Source organism: Hypomesus transpacificus, chromosome 14 (genome assembly GCF_021917145.1).
Source record: "Hypomesus transpacificus isolate Combined female chromosome 14, fHypTra1, whole genome shotgun sequence".
Taxonomy (NCBI): Eukaryota; Metazoa; Chordata; class Actinopteri; order Osmeriformes; family Osmeridae; genus Hypomesus; species Hypomesus transpacificus.
In genome coordinates this window covers 8,782,000-8,799,165 of record NC_061073.1, presented here as the reverse complement: position 1 = coordinate 8,799,165, position 17,166 = coordinate 8,782,000, and the positions used below count along the sequence as shown (strand labels likewise).

At 45.0% G+C, this 17,166-nt stretch overlaps 3 protein-coding genes and 1 long non-coding RNA gene across 5 annotated transcripts; all 4 read left to right on the top strand.

The window, feature by feature from the left end:
• Nucleotides 1-2,984: 2,984 nt before the first annotated feature.
• gtf3c6 (general transcription factor IIIC, polypeptide 6, alpha) lies at nucleotides 2,985-5,000 on the top strand. Of its 2 annotated transcripts, none has more exons than XM_047033753.1 (6): nucleotides 2,985-3,393; nucleotides 3,544-3,627; nucleotides 3,750-3,813; nucleotides 3,930-3,974; nucleotides 4,081-4,191; nucleotides 4,330-5,000. In XM_047033753.1, the coding sequence occupies exons 1-6, from the start codon at nucleotides 3,361-3,363 to the stop codon at nucleotides 4,476-4,478; spliced, it is 486 nt and encodes a 161-aa protein (XP_046889709.1). In that variant the 5' UTR covers nucleotides 2,985-3,360; the 3' UTR covers nucleotides 4,479-5,000. The 2 variants fall into 2 exon arrangements, with proteins under 2 accessions (XP_046889709.1, XP_046889710.1); XM_047033754.1 differs by having other exon boundaries at nucleotides 3,004-3,393; nucleotides 3,550-3,627.
• Nucleotides 5,001-6,300: 1,300 nt separating this feature from the next.
• calub (calumenin b) lies at nucleotides 6,301-10,059 on the top strand. Its single transcript, XM_047033742.1, has 7 exons — nucleotides 6,301-6,378; nucleotides 6,915-7,157; nucleotides 7,281-7,474; nucleotides 7,630-7,796; nucleotides 7,948-8,008; nucleotides 8,255-8,454; nucleotides 8,609-10,059. The coding sequence occupies exons 2-7, from the start codon at nucleotides 6,934-6,936 to the stop codon at nucleotides 8,711-8,713; spliced, it is 951 nt and encodes a 316-aa protein (XP_046889698.1). The 5' UTR covers nucleotides 6,301-6,378; nucleotides 6,915-6,933; the 3' UTR covers nucleotides 8,714-10,059.
• A 534-nt stretch (nucleotides 10,060-10,593) lies between these two features.
• Nucleotides 10,594-11,848, top strand: LOC124476552. Its single transcript, XR_006957047.1, has 3 exons — nucleotides 10,594-10,827; nucleotides 11,369-11,572; nucleotides 11,670-11,848. It is a non-coding gene; the product is annotated as an uncharacterized LOC124476552 (long non-coding RNA).
• An 11-nt stretch (nucleotides 11,849-11,859) lies between these two features.
• Nucleotides 11,860-16,067, top strand: LOC124476379 (protocadherin alpha-9). The gene is made up of 14 exons (XM_047033499.1): nucleotides 11,860-11,887; nucleotides 12,211-12,267; nucleotides 12,343-12,435; nucleotides 12,560-12,646; nucleotides 12,749-12,859; nucleotides 12,957-13,127; nucleotides 13,357-13,447; nucleotides 13,618-13,724; nucleotides 13,890-14,090; nucleotides 14,177-14,308; nucleotides 14,418-14,496; nucleotides 14,595-14,788; nucleotides 14,917-14,937; nucleotides 15,063-16,067. The coding sequence occupies exons 2-14, from the start codon at nucleotides 12,229-12,231 to the stop codon at nucleotides 16,065-16,067; spliced, it is 2,331 nt and encodes a 776-aa protein (XP_046889455.1). The 5' UTR covers nucleotides 11,860-11,887; nucleotides 12,211-12,228.
• Nucleotides 16,068-17,166: the final 1,099 nt, after the last annotated feature.

The following is a 17,166-nucleotide window of genomic DNA, read 5'->3' as shown; positions in this document are numbered from 1 at the left end:
TGACCAATAGCTCATGTTCAGAAGAATATACAGAATATAGGATAGACTCTTTTCACTGCAGAGACAATGCCAACAGAATATCAAATCAATATAAATATACATTTTTTTAAATTCCCCTTGCGTAAATAGGCTACACGTCTATGAATGTTTAAAAAGCTAAGTTAACTGTAAACAAATAATGAAAAAAGTAAGTGGGCTATGTAGGCTATATTATGCGTAAAAACAAAGACAAACAGACGCGCACCGTGTTGACTGGTCTCGCATGGAAATGTGGTTAATCTCAACTGAACAAAGTGACCACAAACTGGACCTCATTGGCCTACACGAGCGTTTGCACGCGACTTGTATCCAGACACCTGCTGTTCTCCTTTACCAGAACATAGGCTTATGCAGGGGCAAGTGACGACGTTTAATATATTTCAGCTACACCAAAACAATAGAAACGGGGTATAGACTACGAATCATTAAAGTTACCTATGGGCTACACATCTCTTACACCTGACCTTTCTTCGAAACTTAAATAGGTTACAAATCTTTTTCAGAAACTGACTGTGAATCCTTATGGATATGGATTATATATAAGGACAGATGTTAACCTATTGTGTGTTGGCCAAATTAGGAAAAAATCTCTTACCAAAGTGCACCATTTTAGCAACGCAGATCCTGCATTCACATACCTGCACTACACACACACACACACATATCCTGACAAATAAACACACACACACGGATACACCGTCTCAAACACCCATACACACTCATGAACTATCCATGCCACCCACTTGCCTTGCCCTAAGGCATAATCTCGGGGTTGTTGTTTTCCCTGCAACATAGTAGCCCCACCACCGATTTACCCTGTCACTGCTAATAGGGCAATTAACCACCACTACACCCCCCAGGCAAAATGAGACCCCAACCCCCAACCACCCAGCTCCCCAACTTGTCTTTATGACATTTCTGTGACAAAGTGTCTGGCTGGGGTGGACCAGGGGGATCATCTGACACCCTCCAGAGCATGCCGAATGTCAACCACTCCCCTGACCACTCCCTGTCTGCCCCAGGGTAAGCACTGAACACTGCCACACTGTATATCACACATGCACAGGGGTGGTTCTGTGATGGTGTTGTGATGAGTAACCTTGGCTGAGAATAACCTTGCACTGGCTATTCATCATTATGGCACCTTTTTAGTAAATTTCGCAATTTGTAATATGGTTTTGACGTCCAAGACAGTTCATATCAGAACACACACACACACCCACACACACACATTTAGGATGATCTCACATCTCCATTCTTCTAAAATACCCTGGCACCTTATTTACTATAATACCTTCTTTTCGACTCTATCCCTCTGTCCTTATACTCCCTAAGGATAGGCTTCTCCCTAGTCAGTGCTCACCCCCTCGAGCCGTTGCCATAGTAACTTGTTAGCTGGTCGACATGACAACCTCACCGAGGTCCAGTATTAAAGAAATGATATGGAGGGGGGGGGGGGGGGGGGGGGGGAATTGGGAGAGGGAGTGAGAAAGAGCGACCGAGAGTGAGACAGACAGAATCAGAGAGAGGAAGAGAGATGGGTTGGATAGCCAATAAAAGATAGACTTCATTCACCTCTATTTCCCTTAATCAGGCGTAAGAGTCGGCGGGATCAGTATGACACATTTGTCAAATTTATCTGAACCATATTCATATTGTTGTCCGATGGAATAAACTTTTTTTAAATTCAAAAACGCCGTTTTTCTATCACATTTAAGCCAAGACTGTCCGGATCACTTTCTAACAAACTACGTTATGAGACACAACAGTGGTCTAAAGTGGTCATACTGTAGCCTATACCATATTTCCTACAGTAGGCCTATACATATATTATTAAACCGATTTAGTCTTCTTAAACAAATTGTATGTAGGCTTATGCCTATTGGCTATTTTTATTTGATTTCAAACGCAGTTTTCAAAAGCTATATATAGTCCTAATATTCGTATTTTATGTAGGCCTATAACGTTTTTTTTTCTGGGAGCAGAGACTTTCTGATATTTTGCTTTTAAACAGAAGTTTAGGCCTTTCAAATGATTTATGATAACCAAAGCTCATACGCCCTACATGCTACTTATTTTAAATTAAACTGTTGGGCGTTAGAATAGGCCTACAACAATAATAATAATAATAATTTTCAGTTATTGTTGGTACTTAAGGCTATTGTTTCAATTGTATCGTGTCCAATGTGACTTATAATATTTTATTTCAATATTTGCTATTGTCTTTATCTTATTTCAAAAAGAGCTTGCATGCCATTGGTTTTGAATATTCTGTTATCGAAAAAAACACTTGTACAGTATAAGCAGACAGAGAAGGATGAAATTAATGGGGTGAATAGAAATGCATTTGGAATATTCATAGAGTGCAAAAACAGGCCTGAGTAGAAGTTGATTCCTTATCGAGTTCAGAGAGGGTACGGATTTCGGCAATTCACTTTGGCCAAACGGACTCGTGCATGCATGTTGTCTGTAGATACCAATTGCAAGAGTTCAATAAACGGACAGAATATTTCCTTCTTAGTAATTGTATTAATATTAATGTTTTTTAATAATCTCTATATCTCTCTAGAACATCTCTCATATATAAAGATATATATATATATATATATATAGATAGATATACCTCTATATATATCTTGGAACGGTTTTACATTATTGCTGTATTTTAATTGCAGTCTAAAGCCAAGACCATGCACTTGTCCACCTGCAGATGTGTTTGAACAGTTCCTATTGCTAAAAGATTGTTAAAGGAGAGAGAAAGAGAGAGATAAAGAAATAGAGAGAGAAGTAAATTATGCCAGGTAAGGAACCATTGCATACGAGCAGCTGATCTACCAGAAAGACTCAAAGAATGCTGCAAAAGCGCACCCTGGAGGTGATATTTTAGTACTGAAATAATTTTTGTGGTTCATTCCGAATCGCTCATAAAATGTTTTCTGGACCTTACTGGACACCATACTATGTTCAAATGCGGATGTGGAACACATTTGTAACCATTAGGTTTACGCTTGTAACATGTACAGCCCTTTATGGTACAGCCAAACACCATAGCATTTCGGTTTTTTTAACCCAATTCTTACTGCTAAATAAACCACTTGGTTTGATATTGGTGACTAGTAAGAAAGTAAGGTACGAGAGCGGATGGTGGTGCAGCGACACATTGTATCCAAACAACAAATCTAATCTGTGAGCTCAATGTCCTCGCCAACTACTGCTAGCTAGCTAGATACTTGTAGAGAAATAACCCATGGCTAAATAAGGATTCTTTAGCTAGGTCACTTTAATTACATTAATTCAATTCTTGCTGTTATCATCTGTAGAATGTCAGATATTGAAGACGATTGGGAGGAAGAGGTAAGGCTACTGAATCAGCAATTCTATTGAATATTCTATTCAATTCTATGGTCCCTGTCCAGTGTGTTGCAGCAGTCACAAATGTAAAGATTCACATAGCTTTTACGTGAATTGAGGCTAATCCCAATTGGCTTCTACCCTTGTATCCAGGAGCAGTTGGTTGTGGTAGAGCTCTCTGGTATTATCAACTCAGATTTCCTGACGAAGTGCCAAGGGGGAACTTGCAAGATACTAGTAAGTCCCTAACACTTGAATCTTATTGCAATAACACATTAATTTAGTTTGCAGCACAACATATACCAAAAAAAAAACATGCCGTTAAGTTTGATCAACTTCTCATCTCTCTCATTTTGAAGGACATTGATAGCGAGCGGCCAATTATGCAAGTAGGACCATATGTTTTTGCAGGGGAATATGAAGGTAGGAGAAATCCTCATTCTGCCCTCAGCAAAATGTTGAGTACTTGCACATTGGTGTTGTGGATATTGGAAAATAAATTCTCACCCACCTCTGTTTCTCTGTCCATCTTCTTGCAGATTTCTTGGGGACCTGTGTACTGTTTCAGGAGGAAAACATTACTAGTACGTTCTTAGCCTTTCCCTGTCTCCTGGCTTGGTCATTCTTGTCTATTTATCTTCTGTGTTCATGACTCAACCCTGCTTTGTTTCCCTGGTCCCTGTGTATCAGGACAGGACACAGACGCTGGCCCTCAGCTGAAGTACAAATGCCACACCGGGAAAAAACTGATGATGCAACGTATCTTCCTATCTGAGAAGAAAGAGGGAGAAACCAGCTCGGGTTTGTCCTCGCACAGTTACACTCAAGCTCATACTAGCCAAACACTGTATATACATCATACAACATTTTACTTAAGCTGACTTGCTCTGGCTAAAGGTTTATTTCAAGGTGTTGCTGTTTGTATTGTTGATTGTGCAGAAAAACTTGACGAGCCACTACCATGTGACGTAAAGAATGCGGAGACCCCCTCTCACTCCGCCAAGGGTGCAGAGCAGACGGGTAATGTGGAGGAAACGGGACAACAAACCACAGAAGAAGGAGAAATGCATCAGGATTTAGGGAGTTGACCAAACATTAGACACTGCTGAGATCAGTCACTGACAGCCCTGTGACCTGGACGACGAGGAGCATACAGAAGGATTGGCAAGAGCCTGACAGACGACATATAGAAAACTGTCCTTGACTGAATGGTCTAGGAAAGAGTGTTTAGTTTCTCTTGCCTGGTGCACCTAGTGACTTTGTTTTACAAACAATGTCTCTGTGACAGCTGTTAGCCAGACAGTGCTCATGACTGACAAGGTGTGTCAATGTAGCTTCATGTGGCTACCAAAAATATATATTTGTCTTGATTGTGGAACAGGAAATACATGAATAACTGAAGATTTTTCCTTTCCATTTTGATGTTTAAACTGATTGTGATACACCACAGCTTGAACATATGTTTTAGGGAATGCCTAAAGTAGTTGGTTAGTTTTGTGGTATTGCCTTCAGCCCACACAGTATATGATTACTGCAGAACATTAGCAGTACCTTAATATTGTATATTGTATTGAAACCATTGATGTTGAAATAAATACACCTGAACTTGTTTTTATGTTTGATATTTTGTAGACTTTTGTGACCTTGAAGCCAACTGGATCTAAAATGACCCTGACAATACATTTTCAGAAGAAGTAGCAATAGGATGTGTAAATCCATGTACACTTGAAATGTATCCTGAAATACATTGTCAGCCCTACTTGGGACTGTATAATTGGGCTAATGAATAATCGCAAACGCTTTTAAATAGCTCGAAATTTTTGCACTCTTTAAAAAACGTCTACATGTTTTATAAGTAAACAGGCATTTGTAAACTGCCTTACTCAATGTTCTTTTTATGAATGGAGTTTACATATTACACATTGTTGCAGTATGTGGGTTGAGGACGTGGCGGTTATAAGCCAATCCAATCACCGATGCTGCTCTGAAGTGGACCAATAGACGAGCGACAAGGCACTGGAGTGATGGCGTTCCAAAAAGCTGCATCTGTAACGCCATTGGCTATCGGGCTCGTCCTAGGGCAGGAAAAGATGGTAAAGTAAAGGGTGTGTATCCGGGCCGGAGTGAACGTCCACCACGTCCACTACCGTGAAACTAGCCTCAATAGTCTTCAACTACATTTCCGGGTTCATGAATTTGCTTTCAAAGTAAGAGCCTGAGACGTCCGAGACATAACTGTTATAAGTAAATCCCAGTTGAAAAGCGGAGTCAATATAAATTAAAATCATTGTAATTGATCAGTCTTGTTATTTGTACCAAGCTGTAAAATAAGTAAATTAACATGTCAAAATGCACAGAAAGTACAAAAAACATGTTTGTTAATATTATTAACAACTTTTTGTCAAAGTAATAATAAATTGGACATACGGATTATACATAGCCTCCATTAATATTAAACATATTTTGGACACTCAGTGAGGCTTAGGAAACCAGCCATAAAAATGTACTAACAAACCTGATATTTTGTTTGTACATTGCATACATGGCCATGGGATTAATTAACATGTAGCCAATAACAAGTGTTCTGAGCCCCACTTTTTGAAATTCCAAAGACACTTAGAGCACCAGTCAACATCAATTGATACAGTTGGAAAATGCTTCCCATACGCCATGTACATGATAGAGTATCCCATTTAATATTATTGTTATTAGTACTCTCATTATTCTCACATTCCTAAATACATTTCACGTTGTGAAACACATATTTCTTATCGCGTTCATGTAGCTGTAACATATCTTGTAACATATCACGACCCTATTGGGAAAGAGGGTTAAATTTTCCCCTGTCAAATCATGCCAAGTAGATTTCGTCCCGTGACCTTTACTTTGAAATACTTTTAATGAAATCAACCGGAAATGAGATTCGTTATTGAGGCTGGCTTGACGCTGCTTCAATATCCAGACCCGATAGACAAAAAAAAGAGACCGGTAAGTTTAATTGTCTTTTGTTTGAAAAAGGAGAAATGGCAATGTAAGGAAACACTAGTCTATAAATACAAGTAGATTGACTAAATCTATGCTATTAGTAGCATGCCAGGTGAAGTGGACGTAGTCAACAGAGGTTACTAGTACTGGTACAGTAGTTAGCTAGCTACAGTTAGCTTGCTGTATGGTCAAGTTAGTAAATTCGACAAACCCACATTTATGTTTCGGTACTATGGATAATCTACACATACGCTTGTCTTTTAAATTACAATTCACTGTCCCTGTGTTGCGGAATATATAGATGGGTGATGCCTAGATGTCGAAAAATGAGAAACGAAGGGTAGACATTAAAATAATGCATCAGACTGACATAAAGTTTACTGCACTAATACTACTAAGCAATTCAGCTTTCATCTGTCGGAAGTAATTTATGCAAATCACGGATTTACACCCACTAAGAATAAAAGACATCACTTAACTGATCCCTGTACTACTTAAATGTGTTATTTACACCGATCCCTTTCTCTCCTCTGTCTTAGGCAGTGTGTGTTTGTGACGATGGAGCTGCGACCATTTATCATGATGTGCTTTGCACTGTGTGTGGTTTACGCCACCAGTAAACCCACGGAGAAGAAGGACCGTGTCCACCATGACGATCTGCTCAGCGACCGGGATCACGATGACCAGGAGAACTTTGACTACGACCACGAAGCCTTTCTGGGACAGGATGAGGCCAAGACCTTTGACCAACTAACACCGGAAGAGAGCAAAGAGAGACTCGGGTAAAACACACGTCTCACACCATCTCACACTCGCGAAAATATACATGCTCTCTTAAACTGCCTATTTTAACGTCCCTCTCTCTCTCTCTCTCTCTCTCTCTCTCTCTCTCTGTCTCGCTTTAGTATGCTGGTAGATCGTATAGATGAGGACAGAGATGGATATGTGTCTACTGAAGAGATGAAAAAGTGGATTAAGCACGCTCAGAAGAGATGGATCTACGATGATGTGGACCGCCAGTGGAAGGGTCATGACCTCAACGGGGATGGTCAGGTGTCCTGGGAGGAATACAGAAATGCCACATATGGATATATACTTGGTAAGTACACGCTTGTCAGCACACATGAATCCATGTCCTTCCTTGCAAAGGAACACAAAGCTATAATTTTGCTGTTAACCTAAAAAAATAAAAAGAACAAAACATGACAAACCTCCACCAGTGCACGTTGGTTGACCCATCTGTGCGATCTTCAGATGATCCAGACCCCGAAGATGGCTTCAGCTACAGACAGATGATGGCTCGGGACGAGAGAAGGTTCAAGATGGCCGACCTGGATGCAGACAGTAAAGCAAATAAGGAGGAGTTCACAGCCTTCCTCCACCCTGAGGAGTATGACCATATGAAGGACATAGTAGTGCTGGTGGGTCACGCACCCACAAGTACACACTTACGCAAACAAATACTGGACATAGAAATGTACACATTTACGCATACAGGTACTGGATTGGAACTTGTTTGTTTTGAATGGTAACCTTGGTCTTCATGCACTGTGCTCTCCTTCCTTGCTGTAGGAGACCATGGAGGACATAGACAAAAATGGAGATGGTTTCATCGACCTAGAGGAGTACATAGGTGGGTTATAACTTATAGGCAAGTGAGGCAGTTATTTACATTTGTCAATGTATTCATTTATCCACTTTGATCAAAATCGACACACAAATGGTGCATGTACAAAGTAGCAGAAAGTCAATTATAAGTGCATTGTTATAACAGTTTTGGTTGTATTGTGTCAATGAATGGTCTACATTTGACCAGGTGCATTACATAGGCATTCCAGCAGTAAGTCCCTCTCACATTCCTTACTCATGTCACCTGCAGGTGACATGTACAACCAGGAGGGGGACCCATCAGAGCCAGAATGGGTGAAGACAGAGAGGGAGCAGTTCACAGAGTTCCGAGACAAGAACAAAGATGGCCGCATGGACAAGGAAGAGACCAGAGACTGGATACTGCCCTCCGACTATGACCACGCAGAGGCCGAGGCCAAGCACCTGGTCTACGAGTCTGATGCAGACAAGGTGTGTGTGTGTGTGTACGTGCGTGCGTGCGTGTGCATGCTCACCTTTGCGTCAGTGTGTTTTGCACTGCCGGCGTTCTCCCATTATTCTCAATCAAGCACACAGAAGCTAAACAGCTAACCAGTGGCTAACGTCTGTGCTGTTTCTCCACTAGGACGGCCGTCTGACCAAGGCGGAGATCGTGGAGAAGTACGACCTGTTTGTGGGCAGTCAGGCCACAGACTTTGGGGAAGCCCTGGCCCGACACGATGAGTTCTAAGTCGCGAGGGCGCGGAGCTCCTCTCTACTGACACTCTGTTCCCCTTGGAAGTGCTCTACTTTAGGCTCTGGTGAGAAGCAGTGCACTGGTGGGGGGGACCCCCGCCCTGCCACGCTAATGCTATGGACAGTAATTTATTTGCAATCTTCATCGTAATCCCTTAGACATATGAGTATGCTCAGAGGGGTGCACAGCTGGTGTCGCCTGGTAGTTGACGGCACCCCAACCGTGGCCAACCGATATATCCTCGCCTCTTCTCTACTTTTGCTGCGACCAAATCAAGAATGAGCAAAAGAACAAGCAGTATTTCCTTCATATCTGTGTCGTGTGCAAATCCCTTATGGTTCTGTTTGACTGACTCTATATAAACCCCTTTGAGTTTTGTTTTAGTTTAGTAGCCATATTGACACCTTTTAGGTCACGTATGCAGTGAACTGCAGAGTGGCACGTGTGTAGTGTTGCAGTATTCTGTGATGCACTGAACAAGGAATCCTTAATGCAGATCATTTTAATTGTGAAACACCTGGGCCCAGTCCCAAATCCATGGCTAGCCACGGTAAACCATGTTTGAGTCAAGGCTTCTGCTTTGGGGCCATTGAAGACTGTTGTATACTCGTGCAATACGGTAGCACCTGTGGCCCAGGGGGGTGCGTCTGCCAGCACCGGTCCTCACTGCCCCCCGTGATGTTCACAGTGCCAGCTAAAGGGGGGGGGGGGGGGGGTTGAGTGACACTAGCTCCGCCCAGGGGTGTGTCCAGTAGAGCTATGTCATCAGCCCCTATTTGGGTCACTGGTTGTCTGCCCATCTTTCTTTTTCCTCTCGTCCCCAAAGGGAAAGGCCTCTGTGTTTTTCTTTTGTGCTGTCGTCACTTTGTGCCTTTTTCCTCTTTAATGATGTAAGTTTGAGATTGGTCGATGCCTGCATGTCAACTAAACCTTCACCAGAAATGCATACACACATTTGTATATTTTTTGTGCCAATTTTAAAGGCGTATATTGAAGGCTTTAGGAAATAGACTTTCAAAGGACTGTTTTTAAGGCCTTCTCTGTTATCTCTGTGAAGGTTTGTTCTGTACCTCTATCAATATTTGTATTATTCTCCTAACCTCTGCCACACTTTATAACCACTGTCAATAAGTTGTGTGTTATGACATTGTAATGTATTTTAATATGATAAAGCTGGTTTTTGTTTGTTTTTTGATAACTTGTTCACTGAATCGATGGGCCTTTCACTAGTGACTTCACTATATTTAGATGAAAATAACTACAGACAGAGCAGTACTGTAACAAGCAGGTCCAATTCAGGGTCCAAAAAATGCCTTTCTCCAATAAAAGGTCATACAATACATTTGAACATTGACTTATTGACAAATGTACTAATGTGCATATACCCAGCTCTTGTGTGTACGTATGCCTTGCGTGCGAGAGTGCCCATGCGCCAGTATCTGTCTTTGGAGATTTAGGTTAATCCCATGCCAAGTGAAAAGCTGACGTTTGATAGGTAATCCCTGTCAGAATGTGTTAATCAAATAGATGTTCTTTCCAAAAACAGTTAAGGGAAACACATTGGACCAAATTGTATATACCAGCATAACTCTTAATCTGTGTTGTTTAATGACATTACACACATTCAAGGACCAGTATCAAAGTTTATTTTTAGATTAGGTTGAGTCATTATCACACATAATCTGCTTTGATATCAGACTGGTGTCAATCAAACAGTGACCTGTGACTCTTATCTCTGACTTCCCATCAGGGTGCCAGTGTGTTAGCTACCGGAGCTGTGATTGGCCAGTTTTCAAGCCTGGGTCAGGGGAAGCCCACCTTCATGGTTTAGCCTCTGAGCTGACAGTAATCCTCGCAAAACACTCCCCCTGGGCTGCTGTCTGTTCCTGTTTTAACCTGTGTACAGCCTGAGGTATTTTCTCGGCAGTGCCGTACGCTCGAGAGTGTGTCTGTGTGTGTGACAGCGTGTGTGTGACAGCGTGTGTGTATCGCTGCGAGGCAGTCGGACAGAACAGGACGGTGCGGAGGAGGAGGAGTGATGATGTTTTTCCCAAATGTCGAGCAGAGGGAGAATCGCAGAGGACTTTCTACGGATCTGACTCCCACAGGTCAGTCAGCATAGGATGATGTGTGTGAGCGTGTGTGTACGAGAGAGATAGGGTGGCACAGCTCCAGCCAAGAGGATTCCCCGTCTTCCAACACTTGTATTATCGATGACACAAGGCTGACACATAATGACAGCACACTGGACTACTAAGGACACTTCAGCATGTACAAAGAATGAACGGTCCCGATCAATCTTGTTTGTGGATGTCTGCGTTTACGTCAGAGAGATGTCAGAGAGTTTTGAGTGTCGGGGAATGTGTTTCGAGAATGGAGAGGGGGATAGGGGGAGGAGAGAGAGAGTGGTCTGTCCCAACCTGAGACAGGGGAGAGTGGTCTGTCTCACTCAGACAGGAGAGCTGAAAACCCACTTACAGGGATTGGAGGGAATTAAAGGCGAAAGCGCAGAGCGTAAGCGTGTCAGTGCGTGTTTGGGTAGGGTACTGAGAATCTTGACCTTGTGATCATTCGAATTCTATTACAGTTCCCTTACCTTTTGCACGGCTTTAGCTTGACAGACTTTCCACCACTCCCTATGTCTTCCAGAAGCTGACTAGAGCAGGCAAGGGGTTGTGGTAGAAGAAGTGACACCTGAGGCCTGGTCAAGAGCCAAGACCAGGGGCTGGAACTGAGCCCGAGGCCTGCTCAGCCCAGGGATGCCCCGGGCTAGGCTGCAGCAATGGAGGCTGCCTCTGTTGAAGTTGCTGGCCTCCTCTTTGGTGCTATATGTCTCCCTACACAGAACCTCAGGTAAACACCAATTTGAACCTTTTTCCCCACATATGACTTGAAGTCAGAGTTGACCATCAAAAATAATGGGAAAATCGGTGTGTGTGTGCCTGTACAGGCATGTCCGGTTGGGGAGGATGTTTTGAAGGCCAGGATGTGTTTGCGACCGTCCGAGAGAACAGTCACATGGGACAGCTCGTCGCTGAGCTAGTTGTAGACACAGAGCCAGCCAATGGGATTCACTGGAGCCTCACCGGGCAGGATGCTGATTGGTTCTTCCTGGAGGGCATAAACCTCCGACTCAACACATCATCAGAGAAGGTCCTGGATAGAGAAGTAAGCACAGATGGATCATGTTTCTCCAAAACATGGACCAGTGCTCTTTATTACATTTGAACAGTAAAGAGGCTATGGAAGATCTGTCTGGAGTCAGTCATAGTTGTCAGCACAGTTGTCTGGTCTTCCCATGTGTCCTAGCCTGGACTCAATATGATGCATTAGAACAGGGTGTGTCAATGACGCAGCAAATCACTGGACCACATATGAACACAGGAAGTGACTGGACTAAACCTGTCCCCCTCGTCCTATTCCAGGTGCTTTACCTCACTAGATCTAATTTGGCGCAAAAGAGATAAAGAGATTACGGTGTTGATTTTCAGGCGCAGGGGCAAATCCTTATGGCGGCGCTGACTTGCTATGAAGATCACAATGTTCAGGTACATCCGTTTCTGTATTTGCTGGTCCCCTTTGCTGTGGAATGGTGTGTTAAAATGGGCGTATTTGTGTTGCAGAATAAATATAGGATCATGGTGGAGATTCTGAATGAGAATGATAATTCGCCTGTGTTTGTAAATACTACTGTCCAGCCACTCATTATCAGTGAGGTAGGAACACACAGCGCCTGCCTTCCACGCATACACACAGACACACACGCTGATAAAAAGCATACAGATTTCTCTCCATGAACTGCTGGTTTTACTGATGATCTGCCTCTTCCTGGTTGTCCAGCTGACCGCTGTGAACACATTGGTGTTCTCTGTCCTGGCTGTTGATGCCGATGGAGACACCATCATATACTCCATTGACCAATCATCGGTACGACATGAACACGTGCTCACAAGAAACCCATGATCAGAAACAGTATGTAGCTATCCCCACTGCACCACCATAAACATGTGTGCGTGTGTGTGTGTTCAGTCTGACGCCGATTACTTCAAGGTGGACCTCCCTAACAGTGGGACTGTGATGCTTGTGAAACCTCTGGACTATGAGACCAAGACCCAGCTGAACGTGACCATCCACGCCACGGTACCCTCCCCACACCTGTTGAACTCTCGGGCTGTTTCACGCCGTGGCCGCCGTAGGCCCTGTGGGCTTCATTGTGTGTGGGTCTGCTGTGCTGCAGGAGATGAACACGCCGGAGCAGTACATGACCAGCATCACGCTCACCATCGACGTCACAGACGGAGACGACCAGTACCCACAGTTCCTGCCCTGCACGCTACTCTTCCAGGACCAATCGAGTCGCATCTGCGCCAACCCTGTGTACTCTGTCAACGTCACAGAAGGAGAACAGGTCCTCCATATTTTTTGTTGTTGTTTTTTGTAATAAACGGCCTCATTTATTTCACATGACGTCTTCGTTTAGCAGACCAGCTTTTGTCCAAAGCGTCAAATAAGCCTCTTCATTTGCAGTCAAATTCTCTACCCCTGAGATAAATCCACCCCATATATATACCTCTCGCCTGGTGTGTTTTGGGCCTGTTGTGATGGTGTCATGTTTGAGTGTGGCGTCTGTGCTGTAGGATATTGTCCTGGACTTCTCTCCTGGACCTATCCACGCTGTAGACGGGGACAGAAGTCTCAGTTCTCCGCTCAACTACACCATCCTGTCAGGTACTTAACAGTATGCTACTCTATACCACACACACACACACACACACATCATAGCTACAAAACACACTAGAAATACATTTAGTGGGATGCCACACAGCATCACGTGATGAAACTGTGGTGCCCTGTGTGTGTGTGTGTGTGTGTGTGTGTGCGCGCGTGTGCATGGCCAGGGGCCGATAATGGCCGATTTCTAATGGATGAAGTGACAGGGGAAGTCAGACTAACTCGGGGAGTGGAAGACAGACTCCTCACACCAACACTGCGTCTACGAATCATGGTGATTTATGGTGACACAAACACATGCAGGTCAAGTTCAGATTACACGCAAGCTCACAGTAAACTTTCTCTTCCCTCTCTCTTCCTCCCTCTCTCTCTCTCTCTCTCTCTCTCTCTCTCTTTCTCTCCCTCTCTCTCTCTCTCTGTCTCTCTCCTTCCCTCTCAGGCATACCAGAGGGATGACCCTCGGAAGTACTCGGTTGCCACAGTGCTGATCCGTGTTCTGGCAGTGAACCGGTTCCCTCCGCAGTTTGACCGGGCTGCATACCGGGGCTTTGTGATGGAGGGCAACAGCCCCGTCTCCCTGGTCAACACCTACGGCAACACGGTGCTGATGCTGCATGTGCAGGACCAGGACTTCACAGACGTATGTGCACGCACACACAGACACACGCACAAACGTACACACTCACACAGCGTCTGACGCAATCCATTCACTCCTTCAATCGCCAGGGAATCAATCACAGGATCCAATTCTTCCTGAATCCCACATCTGAGCACACGCAGTTCTATCAAGTCACACAGGATGGGCTTCTGATCGCTCGGACCAACGAGCTGATGCCATCGCAGAAACACAGGCTAGAGGTGAGCTGTGATTGGGTGGATCCCGGTGTCTGTTACGTGAGAGGGCGTGTCATGGTGATGAGGTGGTCAGACCGGGCAGAGCTCACCCTGTTGTGATGATGTGGTCCAGGTAGTGGCTTTGGATCAGGAGTCTGGTGAAACGGCCCAGGCATCTATACTGGTGCAGGTGTTGTATGCTGGACAAGAAGGTAACACACACGTACACCTCCACATGCAAACACCAACACGCTTCAATAAACATGCAAATGTTGTCGACTTGATGTAGCGTGTGTGTGTGTGTGTGCAGTACCTCAGGGCCCGCTGGGGGAGGTGGGGCGCATGAACGCCTGTCGTTTGGGCAAAGCTGTAGGCCTGTGTTGCGTGCTCATGAGCATGCTGATGTGCATCCTGTGGGCCATGATGCACCTGCTCCGGAGACACTGGGGGAAGAGCGAGCCCTCCAACCGGGGCTGTGTGGCCCAGGCCAAACACCCCAACGTGGTGAGACGGCCATCGTTAAACCTTCATAACCCCTCACGCCCTGGATGTGAAGAAACAAACACACCTACACACGCATCAATGACTCTTTGTGACTCATGTTGTCTTCTGTCTTCTCCACTGCCCCCTAGAGTTTACGGTGGTTCCAGCTGGTGAGTTGTCTGTTTCTTCATCCTCTTCTTCTTCCTCCTCCTCTCATCTCATCTTCAGGCTGGTTGTGACCCTTGCTGGTGCGTGTTCCGTCACCGTTTCTCTCTAACTGTCCTGTCCTCCTCAGGTGAGCCAACGCAATCCCGTGCCTGTCCGCGATGAGGTTATCTACCACAATGAGGCTCTCACCAACTGCCCCTCCACCTTCGACCTCCAGGGCAAACAGGATATCTACCTCAGGAATGGCCCCAACGGAGGCCTCGATCCCCCCAGCAAGTCTAACCTGCCTCTCCCCGGCCTCAGCCCCACCTTGAATAACATCAGCCCTGCACTGCTCGATACCATGTGTGCACCACCCTGCTGCACCCCTCCATCTTCCAGTATCTCTTCCAGCCCTGCTCCCCCCAGCACCAGTCCTGCTCCATCTTCTGCCCCCTCCAGCCCTCCTCTTCAGTCTCCTGCTCTCCAAAACACCAGTCCTCCTTCACCCATGTCTTCCCCCATCTCCATCCACAGAGCCACACCTTTCCATCCATACCTCCCCACTCTTTCAACAGTTACTTTACTCACTTCACCCCAGCCACCGAAGCACTCGGTCCCACCTAAGGTCAACTCAGGGGTGCCCAGTGGTACACCCACACAACAAGACCCCCCCGCTCAACTCCCACCTCTGCCTCTCTCACGACCCCCACTGGTGCTTACACCCCCCATCCCCGAGGACACAGGCACACCCCCACCCACCCCCGAATCCTCCCACACCCCAGAGTCCCCCGCGCTGTCCATCGATACACCCACCCACGCGGCACCTCCCTCCGTCCAATGGCGGGTCACCTCCCCCTCTCCACCCGAAACACCGTCCGAGGTAAACAGCCCCCCACCTTGCTCCGGGAAGACCCACACGCCCAGGGAGGCGGGAGCGGGCACAACGGGGAAGCAGCGGGCACGCTCGCACTCTGGAGGGACCCCTGGCAGTGACAAAGAGGATGAGGAGGACATTCAGGGGGATGAAGATGATGCAGAGCAGAACTGTGTGAGGAACGAGGAATACGAAAAGGAGGATGATGAGCTGGCGAGAGCCCTTGAACGCCTACAGCCCGTCTTCCTCACCTTCCGACCTGGCGCAAAGAAGTAAGTATTCGCAGACCAATCAGAGACACTGACTGAAGACTGACTGAATTGGATTCCACATTGTGTCTGGGGTAGACGTCAAATATTGATATCCACTATCATCACATAACAAAAATCTTACACATTTTATATACGATTTAATATAATAATATTGTCAGTGGTTATTTATTAAGTACAATGCAATTGTACCAATTATAATTGGTTGTTGTTAATGGAGGTTTCTGTATACCTACTGTCTATGTCTCTATAAACTGCCTTCCATTTCATAAGTAATCCATAATATGTGACTAGTTTACCCACTGACTTGTCAGTATTCAAACTGTGATATAAATAAATGGTATCCCATGAAATAAATACTGATTTACCTTTTTGATTGCATTCAGTTCTGAAGTTATTGGTTCATGTGATTGTAATGTTTGGAACAATGCTCATGTTAGTAACAGATCAGCCTGTAACAGAAAAACTCAACCCCACATCATGAGACAATTCTTCTTTATATGTAAATGTGGAAAGACGCTTTTTTCAGTCCTCTCATTCCACCCTCTATTATGACCTAATTAACATCAATGGTAGCTCCTTTAGTAAACATTCCCTGCATGCTTTAACGATGTTCTATGTGTGGTGTGACATGAACACAAGTCCCCCTAAATAAATAACAGCCACATTCCCCTGCCTGCTGGTCCTGCTGTGGTGACTGGTCGGAGGGACATCGAGGCCCTATACTGGAGTAGCTACTGTTGCCTTTATAAGAAACATGGTCTCAGAGTGGCTGATATTGATTTGTTGGACAGTTAGGGTTAGGGTGTGGGTCAGAGAGGATATCTATCAAGTATTCTCTTAACAGCGCATGTGTGATATGTGCATCATAATCCTATCTCAATTGATCTGTGTCTCATCACCTAACAACCCCACAAGACCCCCCACTCAACACACAGAGACACACACACACACACACTCTGATTGATGTCTTGTCTGTGCTGTGCTTGTGGAGACAAGAGCTCACAACAGTTCAAACAAGTAGATCCCCCAGGTAGATTGAGGTGGTTCCTGTTTTCTGGTAGATAAAACACCTGTGGGCCAATATCACAAGTCTGCATCTGGAA